This window comes from Centropristis striata, chromosome 22 (genome assembly GCF_030273125.1).
Source record: "Centropristis striata isolate RG_2023a ecotype Rhode Island chromosome 22, C.striata_1.0, whole genome shotgun sequence".
Classification (NCBI taxonomy): Eukaryota; Metazoa; Chordata; class Actinopteri; order Perciformes; family Serranidae; genus Centropristis; species Centropristis striata.
In genome coordinates this window covers 26,042,268-26,056,588 of record NC_081538.1, presented here as the reverse complement: position 1 = coordinate 26,056,588, position 14,321 = coordinate 26,042,268, and the positions used below count along the sequence as shown (strand labels likewise).

The 14,321-nt window shown below is 37.6% G+C and overlaps 1 protein-coding gene across 1 annotated transcript in view; it reads right to left on the bottom strand.

Moving 5' to 3' along the window:
* Positions 1 to 14,321, bottom strand: part of tbc1d30 (TBC1 domain family, member 30) — a 35,278-nt gene that overhangs the window by 2,911 nt on the left and 18,046 nt on the right. Inside the window, exons 3-13 of the mRNA XM_059326282.1 lie at positions 13,393 to 13,454; positions 12,872 to 12,937; positions 11,568 to 11,693; positions 9,132 to 9,317; positions 8,862 to 8,931; positions 8,176 to 8,274; positions 7,797 to 7,965; positions 6,729 to 6,834; positions 6,111 to 6,217; positions 5,065 to 5,204; positions 2,200 to 2,424 (exon numbers count right to left, since the gene is read on the bottom strand). Coding sequence (XP_059182265.1) covers positions 2,200 to 2,424; positions 5,065 to 5,204; positions 6,111 to 6,217; positions 6,729 to 6,834; positions 7,797 to 7,965; positions 8,176 to 8,274; positions 8,862 to 8,931; positions 9,132 to 9,317; positions 11,568 to 11,693; positions 12,872 to 12,937; positions 13,393 to 13,454 — 1,356 coding nt within the window. The remainder of the gene's footprint in view (positions 1 to 2,199; positions 2,425 to 5,064; positions 5,205 to 6,110; positions 6,218 to 6,728; positions 6,835 to 7,796; positions 7,966 to 8,175; positions 8,275 to 8,861; positions 8,932 to 9,131; positions 9,318 to 11,567; positions 11,694 to 12,871; positions 12,938 to 13,392; positions 13,455 to 14,321) is intronic.

The following is a 14,321-nucleotide window of genomic DNA, read 5'->3' as shown; positions in this document are numbered from 1 at the left end:
CAGAGGGCGTCCAAAGTTTTTTCTCTGAAGGATTTATCATCAGGCCTCTCACAGAGTGAGACATACGGTATTTTGGACTACAGGACAAGTCCATATTCATTTCTCTCATATTATATAATGTGTAGTATTTACAGAGGATATACAGCATTTTGGCCTGTTTATGTTAACATCTGTTTAAAAAAATTTGAAAAAATTTAACATCTGTCAGCTGATTACTGAGCTTTACAGAGTTTCTATGGGTGATGATTCGTGTGGAAAGCTCGTTGTAAAAATGGATTTAAGTGTGTGCACAGATGTTTGGATCTCACTGTAATACTGTTATACAATCTTCACAAGTCGTATGTTAGCATGAGATGGGAGGAGGAACAAACAGAAGGAAGTAGAGTAGAGTTGTTAAAATGCTCAGAGCAGAAAACCCCTCCAGCATGAAGCCAAAGAAACATGAATCATCTGGAGACAGCTGTCACGACTGACAAACTCATGTTTTTGTTGGATGAAACATTAACTGGTGCTTTCCAGAATTACAGGTGCATTAAAAGCACACAGTGTTTCGTCATTATTATAAGTGGAACATGACTAAAATAAAAAGCAGTGGTGGATGAACTACTCAGCTCAAGTCCTACAGTTTAAATGTATAAATAAACTTGAATAAAATGACAAAACTATTATTTTGCTTGATTTTTTTTTCTATTATTAATCTGGTACTCAAGTATAATTTTGAGGTTCTTCTACTTTACTTTAAGTATAGCACTTGAGTAAATGACTTACCAGTTAGTTACCGACCACTGGTATATAGTAACTACCAACATGTTATGAAAACTGTAAATTTCGGGCATTTTAACTAATGATTATGTTATAAAAAGTTGATTTGTGTCTTGTCTTTATATACAGTAGTGACAGATGTCTCCAAATTAATATTTTTGATATGGCTGGTTTATTGACTTTGCATTCAGCACCTGCAAATAAAACAAAACCATCACCATGGTCCCAGACAGCATCCCTCTACCAAACATCTTGCTTTTTGTTCAAATTAATGAAATAAATGCTCTCAAAATGCCATTCAGAGTACAGTACTCCTTTCATTTGACAACTGTCACACATAAGTATCTAAAGATTTGTTTTTCCATTTTAAATGTACTTTATTAAAAGCACGACTTCTGCACATTTTTACGGTCAACAGGTGCATTTGAGGAAACTGTTGACGGACTACAAGAGAACAAAGAATTCCCACAGTCTTCTTCATGTGCAATTATAGGAATCTGAAAAAGCTCACAGAACGTCTCCTATAATAATGTGAAGAGTAGGAGGCAGATTGTTTGTTCTGTTTGCCAAGTGAGTAACATGTTTGCAACCTCCAGCATTTTGAGAGCACGATACGAATTCAAGGTAACACAACCGAAACCTGATTTAGTCAGAGAGTGTTTGTAGTTGTACAACCTGAAAAAGAATCAATATTTTTGAGCCAGCAGTTCCCTGACAGATTTCCAATGTTTTTTTTTATTCCCCCAGAGGGTTTATTTTCAGTTTATAAAGAGAAAACACCTGTTTGAATCTCAACAGTGAACTCTTTATGTGTACAATGTTGGCTATGCACTAATATTAACTGTATGTGGTTCATACTTTTTGACTGCAACAGAGGTTATTTTCTTAATGTATCCTTACCCCTGTGGGGGAAAAATATTGGAAATCTGTCTTATAATGTGATATTTCAAAAAAGATTTCACCAGAATATTGTCCCCTCCTCCTGAAATCACTCAATTAGTTAATTTCAAGCATGAATAAATCATTAAAGCCCTCAATCAGCCCCAGAACACGGAGGTCCAGATGACTCAGTACCGTCAGTGTGCTGGTCGGTACCGTCGCTGGGTTTGTTGTGATGCTCCTGGAGAACCCCTGGACGTGTGGTCGATTCAGGTCCAAGTCCTACATACGAGTCACACATCATCGTCAGAAATATCTCACTTCATGCTGCATCCTTCCACCCAGGGAGTGCCTCATCAGCCATTTCATTGTTTTTCTGTTTTGAAGAATGACTCGGCACTTTGTTGGTCCCATATTAGGAACCACTGCAACAGCTTTCTAATGACCCTGAAGCCCCTATCTACTGACACTCATGTAAAAATATAGTAAGGCCTGAAAATTAAGCAGTTAAAAATGACAAATGTCAAGTTGTGATTGTGACTTTTCTCTCTCTCCTACCTGTGCGTATGTAGAGCTGCATGGCCTGCTGCTGCTGCCGTCGTTTGATGCGTGTGTATTGCTTCTTCAGGGCGCAGATGTCGGTGCTCATCCTCTCCATCATCATGCTGTTGATGGCTGCTTGATGTTCGGCTCTGGCTCCGCCTCCTCCTCCACCTCCTCCTGCTCCGGCTCCCACCGCTCCTGGGCTCAGCTCCGCGATGTTCCCCTGCTCTCCTCGCTGGTCTGGAGGTAAAAAGGAGAATAAACAACATTTATATCAACATTAAACTCTCTTTCTACTGCAGGGGTCTCAAACTCAAATTTCCTGGGGGCCGCTGGAGGCCAAAATGACCAAAAAAAAAGACACAAAATGACATTAAAAAAACGCTAAATTACTAAAAAAAGACACAAAATGACCCAAAAGACACAAAATGACAGAAAAAAAACTAAATTACTTAAAAAAAGACACAAAATGGCCAAAAAAGACACAAAATGACCAAAAAAGACACAAAATAACCAAAAAATACACAGAATTACAAAAAAGACACAAAATTATTTAAAAAAAAGACACAAAATTACCAAAAAAAAGACACAAAAGTACCAAAAAAAGTAATTAAAGGGACCTTCCACACACAACACAGTAATGTGCCATTCATATAAAACTCACATTAAACTTTCATATCAAGGTGGGGGCCACAAAATATCGTCACGAGGGCCGCAATTGGCCCGCTGACCGCGAGTTTGAGACCCATGTCTTCCGTGTCTTTATGTTATAACCTTATTCCTACTTATTTGTTTTATTTCATGACTGATTTTGGTTTTCACACATGGCTGGCAGAAGAAACGACGAGATCCAAAGATTAGTGTCGGGGGCTTTGGTTCTAAAAGCAGAATGAAACATTCTAGCAAAATACACAAATCAGATAAAATCCAGTGGCTTTTTAAGGTCTTTTTAAGCTCCTTTTCTTACTTATTTGCTCACCCAGTTTTGCTTTGATCCCCTTTAATCAAGACAAGCTGACCACTCGAGAGACAAAACTAAGAGCCGCATCAAAAAAAAGCCTTTCGATGCATCTGACAGAGAGTCTAGCATGTGTTTGTTTTAGATTAAAACACCAAATTCTTCTTGAACTACACACTGTATAATGTTTTCAGCCTTTTTTTTTTATATTTAGTCTTAGTCCTGTGTTAAATGAACTTGTTAACTTTAAATCATATTTAATAGACTGCATCCTGTTTTTCTAGTCGAGGTATAAAAGTTTGGGTATTTCAGTGCAATTTTAGTCAAAGAAATCTAAATTTAAACTCTGATGAGCCGTTTTGTTGTTATCTTTATTTTTGTCCTGACAAATGTACCTTCAGTTGTACCAGGTATTAAAATAAATAATGAATTGAAGAAAACAAGGGTTTTTCTATGACTGTACATATCCAGTCGCCTTTATTCTATTCTAATGATTATTGTTTCTTTTATCTTTTTATCTTATTCAACTTATTTTTAAATTAATTATTTGGGATTTTCTAAATTATTGTCTATCATTCTCGGTCTTTGTCATCACTATGTTCCATTTCTTGTCTTTTTTTGTGTGCATAATGTCTCTAAATATATCACACAGTAATGTTACATTGGTTAAATATCACAACATACAAAAACTAAATTAATCTCTGAACCCAGCAGCACATTATGTAAGATGCACTGTAGAGGCCCGAAGCAGCTGGCGCTTCAGTTTGTTTACTGTAATTATTGTGTTGTTTTAAAATGACTGTGGTAATGATTTATTGATGTTCAGTTGCTACACTTAGCAATTAAGAAGGAGCCGTGTTTCCCTTTTGAAGCGGGTCAGATCTGGTGTTCGGAGCTCGGAAATTGAGCGCTCATTTCTTTCTGAAGTCATTTTTTAAAATCTCTCTGGAGGCTGCCGACTACTGCTTCAGATCTTAACCAATGTTTTTAGCTCAGCCCCGCAGGCTGTTTGCCCTTTTTTTCTTCATCTTTGGAGAAGCTGCTGAAGGAGGAGGAAGTGGGGATTTGTCTGGAGGAAGCAGATCAGACACAGTTTGTACTTGGAGTCAAATCGAGGGCAGGACACGAGGATTTGGGCCGGCTGTTTGTCTTCAGCTACTTGGCTGCCGTCCCTGTACACTCTCTACTGCATGGGTCTCAAACTCGCGGTCCGCGGGCCAATTGCGGCCCTCGTGACGATATTTTGTGGCAGAAAGAAGAAGAAGAAAGGCCGTGTTGTTGTTACCGGAAGAAGTGGGAATGTTATGTAATGTAATTTTGTGTCTTTTTTAATGATTTTGTGTCTTTTTTAATAATTTTGTGTCTTTTTAAAATAATTTTGTGTCTTTTTTTTTGTAATTTTGTGTCTTTTTTGTAATTTTGTGTCTTTTTTTAAGTAATTTAGTTTTTTTCTGTCATTTTGTGTCTTTTTTTGTAATTTCTTGTCTTTAAGTAATTTTGTCTTTTTTTGGTAATTTTGTGTCTTTTTTTGGTAATTTTGTGTCTTTTTTTAGTATTTTTTCTCTTTTTTTGTAATTTTGTGTCTTTTTTGGTCATTTTGTGTCTTTTTTTGTAATTTAGTTTTTATTTTTAGTAATTTTGTGTCTTTTTTGGTCATTTTGTGTCTTTTTTTAAGTAATTTAGTTTTTTTCTGTCATTTTGTGTCTTTTTTTGTAATTTCGTGTCTTTTTTAAGTAATTTTGTCTTTTTTTGGTAATTTTGTGTCTCTTTTTGTAATTTAGTTTTTATTTTTAGTAATTTTGTGTCTTTTTTTGGTCATTTTGATACTGCCTCCAGCGGCCCCCAGGTCATTTAAGTGTGAGAGCCCTGCTCTACTGGCTTCCACTGAAATCCTGTGGAGAAATTTGTGCGGCTGCACTGACCTTTGAGATGTTTCTGGTATCTCTGCAGCTCGGGGGCCAGCAGGCCCCCCAGGGGACCCAGGCAGCCGAGCGCCGTCACCACAGAGTCTTCATCATCCATGTCGGCGTCGTCATCGCTCTCCCAGCTGCCCAGACCGCCACTAGAACAAGATGATATCATCATTTACACCACAGCTACCACTACAACACGGTCCTCTCAATATATTGTATCGCAATACTCGCAAAATGCTTAAAATCGCAAAAATATTGTATCATGACTCAAGTATCGGGATAAAATCGTATCGTGGGACCGATACGCTGATTCACACCTCTAATTGTTAACATGTCAAAATGACAAAATTTGACTTTTTTCTACCTTTTCTTTCATGACTTTCATACACAAGCTACAAATACATGCACATACTAGTAGAACATGATATATGAAAGAAACATTATTCCAAAGTGCCACTAGTTAAGTTTGTTACGATTTTTTAGGACAATATATTTTCCCAGAAACTATCACAATAAACAGTATTATCGATATCAATGTCGTTTTAGTTTCATAACGAAATTAGAGCATAATAAGTACATTCTTTTCCACAGCAATGAATTTTTAAATCTCGAGAATATTAAACATTGGTAATATAAAAATACACTTTCAGGCTCTGTCAACAAAACATTACAATGAGATAATCATTATGTATTATATTATATTTTATTATTAAAATAACAAATAAACAGCCAGAATGGCTCCTTGGGAAAAATAGGGGTTTTTTTTCAGCAATTCATATTACCTGTCAAACATTTGCAGCATTACTTTAACACAACACGAAAAAGCACCAAAAGTCACGCATGTAAACGACAATTTATTGAGTCCAGAAAAAATCTATTGTCGAACGATAAGTCGATATAGTAATTATCGTGAAAGGGCTACGGCTAGTGGTCAAAAACTCCACAGGGTAAATCATAGTAAAAATAAAATCAAAAAGTAAATCATTAAAATCAAAAGACACACTAAGTACCATAAGGAGTCTTTAACATGATGCTATTAAATATATGTAACAAACCTTCCACTGGATTTGACTGAAGTAGGGAACGGAGTGATGTTGTAGGTGTATTTCTCTCTCAGCTCAGCCAGTTGAGGGAAAGGAAACACCGCCATGGAGTAAACCTCCTGAAAAATAAAGTCATGTATCGCTTTTAAAACATCACTAAAGAGGTTAACCCTCTGGAGTCCATGAAAGCAGCTGGACATGTCTTCTTCATGACGTGAAGATATAAAAATGAAGCAACATTGAGTCTTGCCATCAGCTTCCTTTTAAAGATAGTAGGTAATGTCAAATATATTTAGTATAAAAATATAGAACTAGAGATTATCCTCATTGTACCTGTTATATGTTATATTTACAACCTGTGTTCATATTTGCAACATGTACATTTCTGTGTGTGAATCATAATTTTCAAGATCAGATTTTATGTTTTCCTTTGTTTCTTTTGGGTTCAAAATTTTTAACAAGTAAGTCAAAGTTATAAATTAATTATCAGGACATATAGGTGAGGAAACGCTGAAAAAACTGATACCAACATGGCATGGTGAAGATTTTTAACAGATTTTTTTAACGGACATAATAGCCGAAGATTTCAGAGGGTTAAAGAGGTGTGAGAGGTTGTTTTTTATCCCGTACCTGCATGAGTTCAGGAGGGTCGATGAGGTTGTGCTCCAGCATCTCCTGAGTGAGACAACCCATGGTGCTGTAGAACTCGTCTGCTGAGTGACAGTACTCGATCCTCCTGCAGAGACGGAGGGAGGAAGACGAGCAGCGTTAATGAGACGGGAAGATGGAGGCAAGAGGGGACAAGTCCACTTTTGACGTTGGAACATATGTATTCTAACTTCCCCAGCATATACAGTCATGGAAAATATTATTAGACCACCCATTTTCTTAAAGTTCTTGTTCATTTTAATGCCTGGTACAACTAAAGGTACATTTGTTTGGAAAAATATAATGATAACAACACAAGCATTGTGTGAGCATTATTTTATACTTTTTACTCTTTTTCAAGGAGCTCTGGTTGGTGGATGTTTTGCTTTCTTGTTTTGGTCCTGTGTTTGATTACTCTGATGGCTGAAGTTATAGGAATTATAACAACCTTTTTTAATTTAACAAGCTCCTGCAAAGTGCATAAATACAAACAAGGTTGTTGTTTTTTTTGATGAATCAATGCAATACATCTAGTGCTCATTAAAAAAAGAGCACTGGGAATGTAGGTCATGTTGCATATAATTAATGTTATTTTATGGTTACAGCAAAAATTATCAATTTGTCAGATATTTATCAATAACGCTGATATTCCAACACGTCATAACAGCCTGACAAGAGGATTAATCTTGTTTATTTGTGATAAATTCAACTTTATGTGCACATTATAGAGCTTGTCCTATGTTTTTGCATGAATTTATAGCAGTAGTTTCACTTGTTTGAGCTTTTCCATGGCCAAAGACTGAACATTTTGAATAAACCTCTCTTCTTTCCCCCCATTTTGTCTTCCCTCTTATCCCTTTCTTCTCTCATCTCTTACCTTTAGTTGTACCAGGCGGTCTAATCATTTTTTCCATCACTGTATGTTTGAATCTCAGATTTTACAGAAGTTCATCCATCAGTAGAGACATATGAAAACACTCTTGTAACAAAATTTGGACAGATATTTTTTGGGGACATAAAAATGCCTATTTTCTCTAATAGTCCACTCACTCTCCCAGTCTCTCCCAGATGGCGAGGGCGACCCGAAACAACACCTCTGAACCCTCGAAGAAGACCGAGTCCCAGATCTTCAGCACGGTGGGCGCCGGCAGGCAGGTGGCGAACATGGTGAGGAACCACTGCATGGTGAAGACGTTGGTCAGCGGAGGCTCGTAGCTGCCTGAGAGGAAAACACACGAGACAAGGAATTAGTAATGTTGGTGATTTCTACATGCACACTCACATCTTGCCTCTATGCAAAAAGGTTGATTATTTACAGACGATGATATTTTTTCCAGCATAATTTAACAGCTAAAGCACCTTCAGGTAGCTTTGCATGCATTTGGCAGCATTTCTGTGAACACAGACACACAAACACACAGATTTGTACCTCCGGCTTCTCTGTTGGCAGCTTTCTGAAGGTGGTGGAGATGCTGGGAGAGTCGGGGCAGCTTCAGACGCAGCAGGTCTCTGAACACCGCCATGTCCACTGAAAGGAGACACATTACAGATTAATACACTAAATTTATTGGACAGTCGACATTATGATAACCTGATGGTCTCATGTAAGTCAGTAGGTAGTGGAGATGTTTCATTATGTCATTTTATTCAACGCTGTAAATGTTTGATGGTTCATTTTGATACATTTTTGATACATTTCCATTGGTCATGTTTCAGACCACAACTTTGTTTTGTTTCACCAACAATCAAGAACACAAAGTTATCCAATATCTATCAAGAAACCAAGCAAATTGTTACATCAGAGAAGCTGAGTTGTGAGTTTGAGAAGTGAGTTTTTGGCCTTTTTTGCTTTAAAAATTACTTTTTTATTGGTTTTAACCATTATTTAATATCAATTTGTTGCAAATTAATTATATCAACTGAGAATTATTTTCAGCTCTAGATCTGCAAAGTGGAAGACATATATTACTGGAAATGGACAACAAATTATGTATTTTTTTGTCCAAAAATGTGTTTTTTTCTGGGCTGAACTTGTGGCAGCATGTACTGTCTGTTTCATCAATCTTTTTCAGTGTTGTTGTCAGTTTCAACATGAATCAGCAGTGATGTGTTTACCTGACAGAGCTCGCAGGTTGTTGGCAAAATAACTCTCAGGAAGCACTTTGTCAATCAGGTAGATCATCACCTGAATACAGAACAGCAGAAAACAGAGTTCAATTATTATTCAAAGAGCAGACGGCAACAGCAAAACAGACTTCTAGTACATTATCTTAAAAATATATAAAGAACCCAACCCTTTTCAGAGAGCATACATTTAATTTTGGGCATAAATCTGCATTAATTTTTTCTCCATTTAGTAGATTAATATGGTGACTGTGTGTGTACCTTGAGTGCGTCGCTCTCATGTCCCTCTGTCACCTCCAGTATGAGTGCAGCCAGGACGTTGAATCCCTGGCAGTAGCCCACAGATTTATTCCAGCGGGCGTACGCCAGCAGCACCCTCTTCAGCACCACCCGGTCCTGCTCCCCCTCCTGGCCGCAGTAAGAACTGCAGCCCGTCCTGTGCAGGTCCTGGAGTATGGATTGATATATTATAACTAGGGCCGGGACTCGATTAAAAAAATTAATCTAATTAATTAGAGGCTTTGTAATTGATTAATCGTAATTAATCGCATTTTAATCGCATATAAATATTTGACCTGAGAACAGTGAGAAGTGATTTTTTTCACATGGATTTTTAGTATACCGTTGAATAATGACTGAATACATAAGCTTAAGCAACAAAAATATTGTCTAGTCCAACAGACCAGTGCAATTTTTGCCATTAAGTGTAGCAATAGCATATTTAGAAATATAGTACATTTCAGAAATCCAGGTAGCCTATAGGTAGGTAGACCTTCTGTAAACTAGAATACTTTGTTTTTTTAAGTAAAACACAATCCACGCTAGCTACCACACTGGCCGCTAGCTGCTACATGTTTAGCATTGAGGTGATACTTGAGGCTGGATGTGCTGCGGTGATATGTGAATTCCTTGTTGCATAGCAACACAACCATGCTCTTATCGACGCTTCCATCCGTTGGTTTTTAGTAACTAAATGTCCCATCATCCACGGGGCCAACCAAAGGTCTCATCAGCTTCTTCCTTCATGTTCACTGTGGTTTGTTGTTGCCTGAACTCATGAACGCTAGTTGGTGCTCCAGTATAATCGGTCCGCCTGAAACTCATCCAGTGAGAAACGTTCCGCGGTGCAAAAATAAGTGTGATTAAAATGCGTCAAATTTTTTAACGCGTTCATTTTTGTGTAATTAATTCATCTTAATTAACGCGTTAGAAGTCCCGGCCCTAATTATAATTATATTATTACAAATGATTGATCATTTCATGCATTTAGGACAGCGACAGAAGACAAACAGAAGGAAGTAGATGAGCGGACTTTGCCCTGTTGATGCAAACAGCCATTACTCTGTTGAATCTCTGAGTCACTGACAAATTAAAAAGAGCTGCAGTGTTTCCATGATGCAGTCGTCCTGTTCTCTGACGCACAGTCCAGAGCAAACATCCTCCACCGGATCACTGTAAACAGGTTCTAATGCTACACTCAAGGAAAAGATGCTGTATTGATTAACGGCCTGTTGTTCCGGAGCTTTTTCCATGCTGGCATTAATATTAAGGATGCCTCGATCAGGATTTTTTGGGCTGATCACCGATGGCTACAAGCATCATCAGCTGATAGTGATCACCAATCACAGGCTCGATTTGATGCCTTCTATTATCAGGGTTCGTACACTTTTTCAGTGGTCAAATTCAAGCACTTTTCAAGCACTTTCAAGGTCCATTATCAAGCTTTTCTAGTACCTTTCAACGGTTGTAAATGTCATGTTTTAGATAAGTACTTTGATACTAAAAGGGGTAATTTCACTTAACCATACCACCAGCAATGGTATTACACTTTTAACAACTAAAAGTAGTTTGCTAATCTCATAAAACATACTGGTATGGGAATCTAGGGGCTAGGAGCAAAAGGAAGCTCACAAAAATCATCAACCGGCAGCTGGTGGAACTAAACACGACCCAAACTAGGAGGAAAGAACCACAAATAGGCTACTTCAGGAGCCCTCACATCCACTAGGAACTAGAAAAACTCCAGGTCCGAACCTTTTGCAGTGTGAAAACAACTTTTTTTTTTATAGTTGGGACCTTCGTATCAATGACTGGAAGTATTTTTTACTTTGCCATAACGGGCAGGATTGCGAGCCGTTTTTTCCTCGTCTCCTGTCGACGGCGATACAGTTTTCCAAGCACTCTCACGTATTGCTCATTAAGCTGGTGCAGCTGGTAGCAAAAGACCAGCAAAAGTATTACCACAGGTAAAAGGTGGCTCACTGGATTAATTTTGACCATTTTTACCAAACCAAAATGAGCCGTGGAAGTACACAGGGAGATGACGTGTCCAGTAGAATTGTCTTGTAAAGTCCGTCATTCCTTTTGTAGTGTGAAACCAAAACCAACAGGACCAAATGTCTACAATGTAACAGAACACGGACCTTGGTTCGGACTTTCAGGTGTGAAAACACCCTAACTCTCATTTACATAGTGGTGAAAAATTGGTGCACAATCCACAATTCTACTTTCATTCCAGCTCAAATCAAATTACTATATTGGCCGTGAATCGTCTCTGAAATACACTTCAAAAGGTATTCATGCTGCTTCTATCTGTGTTGATTTAAATCTGCATACTCAGGACACATGCTGAGGCTCCAACATTGAGCATTCATCCCCCTCTCAACCCCCGCAGGCACAAAGATACCATCTGGTTACCTTGACGATCTGGATGCCGAGGGAGTCATCGTCAGGGTTGCTGCGCTCGTTAAAGGCGAAACGAAGCGTCTTCTCCCAGTCGATGGAGATGCTGTGGAGGTACTGGTCTGCTAAGGTTAGCCAGACCTGCACAAAGACCACAGGATTCATATTAAACTCAGAGGAGCAACAGTTTAAATGTCAAGACATATTTTTTCATTCACCGTCCCTGCTGAGTCATATAAGCAAATATTTAAACTTTCCTAGTTTACCTTTCACAACATTCTCAGGTTTCTTTTTTCTCCCCTTGTTCACAATGACTCAATTTGTTCAGGAGAGAAGACAAGCTTTCATTGTTTATCTCCTCTGACACTCAGAGTGTAATGACTTCCATTTCCCCGCTCCGTCCTCCCAAGAGAGATAAAGTTATGATGTGAGATGAACAGAGCGTTGTAGACAAAGTGCCTCTGTGTATTGTTCTTTCAGATAATGCTGTCGCCCTCAAGACTGTAACACTCTGTTTGCAGGTTGGCATTCATAAATAAAACACGCTTTTCTTGTCGGAACACATCTGGGCCACCTTTTTCTTTTAGCAAATATCCTCTGGGTTCAAAACTAAGACAGCGTATTAGGGCCAAGTATGAAAAATAAAATAAAATGCAGACCTGGAGGAGGGGGGTAATATTTCGAGAAAAAGTCGCAAATTCAGGAGATTTAAGTGCCAAATCTACAAGAAAAAAGTTGCAGATTTATGAAATTTAAACAGGCAAATCCCCCCCGGAAAAAAGTCGCAAATTTACAAGATTAAAAGTGGCAAACCTACAAGAAAAAAGTTGCAGATTTATGAAATCAAAAGTGGAAGATCTACGAGAAAAAAGTTGCAGATTTATGAAATCAAAAGTGGAAGATCTACGAGAAAAAAGTTGCAGATTTATGAGATTTAAAGTGGCAAATCTCCCCCCAAAGAAGTCGCAAATTTACGAGATTAAAAGTGGCAAATCTACGAGAAAAATGTAGCAGATTTATAAGAAAAAAAGTCGGAAAAATTGTGTTTTGTATTTGTCAAGGAACCCGGTCTGTATTTTTTTTTCTTCATACTTGACCCTAATACGCCGTCGTACAAAACAGACACAAAAATTTATATTTATATGAGAGATATTTCTGGTTAATGCAGATGTTTACTAAAGATGCAACAATTGTTACTAATTGTACTATTTCAAAACAATCCACCATTTATATTTTCATTCAATGTGTAGCTCAGTGAGTAAAAAAGCTGTGCCAACAATGCCATATGATATGTTGGACTTTAAGTTGAAGTGACGTACCCTCTTCCTCCACTCCTTGGGGATCCCTGTAGGGAGTCGAGCCACGGCTTTAAGGGCGTCATACCACTGTGGGGAAGAAAACACACGCTGTTTTATTTACCCTTTCAATTAACCAGCACACTCCCACTGAGGCCAGCATAACCTGGCAATATAATATTAATACTTCATGTATTAATATTGTATTAGTTACAGCTGCTACAGTGCTTTAAGGCCAACTTTGGTATGTTTCTACCTGGATCCCAGTTCCCCCTCTTTTTGTGTCTAAGTGACTAAAAGGAAGAACAATTTTTTTATTAATTATAATTTAACAATTTTAGAATACTTGACTAGTTTCAAATGTTGTTCCCCTCAGTCACTTGCACATAAAAACATGGGAAAACAGATCAATATTGAAAAATACAGAAGTTTCCCTTTAAATTATCACATTTATTCACACATTAAAACACCTATAAATACATGTTAACACACAAAGTGAGATCAGCAGCTAAAAGCAGTAACAGACACATTGTAGCATTTCTTACCTGCTGGAATCCATTCTTTCCCAGCGATGGTTCGATGGTAAACTTCAGCCTCGTGTCAACTCCTAAAAACACACAAACAAACGAGACACCAGGTCAGACGAGTCTGCAAACAGATTTTGATTGACTAACTAAAAATCTGGAGCCATTGTTGGTCAAAAAAAAAAGAGAAAAATTAATTATAATGAAGATAAAACAGGCAATTAAGTCTTAATTATTACTAATAGGTCTTAATGAGGATGTGTGTTTTTTTGTCAGAATGCAGCGAAGACCAAATTACAAAGTACAAATAGGAGGCTGAAGAAATATCAAAAGCTAATCTAGCTAAAGAAACTCAAAACTAGATGTGAAGTTGACAAAATTTGGAGAAAAAGGCCTTTCTTAAGCCATGATGCACAATTCAGTTGACCAAAATGTTAAAATGTTTTATTCAATGTCATATATAAGAGATATGCAGGTAAACAAAAAATTGTCACAACCACAGGAAGCCACTGCCACATGTGGCTCCAGAGCCACAGGTTGCCTAAGCCTGGTCTAATAAAACAAAAAACATTAATCTTATTTTACTTATCAAATTCCTTATATAACTAAGAATTTGTCACTTTTCTAATGCAAACCACAACAGCCTTAACACATCCATATCAAGAGATTGGATGGAATATTACACCTCTCAGTATAACTCAGTTATAGTTCACAGAAAAAAATACCTGCAAAACCTTAAAACCTGAGGGAGTTTGAAAGTAAAACTGGGGGGATATTAGAGGTTAAAGAGGCTTAGTTTCCAGATGAAATGGTCTTGAGGCAACCTGCAGACTTTCCCACAAGAATAAAGGTCAATAAACTGACATTAGGTAACTGTCTTTCACATAATTAAAACCTAAAACAAAAGGATCCAAACACAGGAAGCCTGTGAGTAATAGTTAGAATAATGT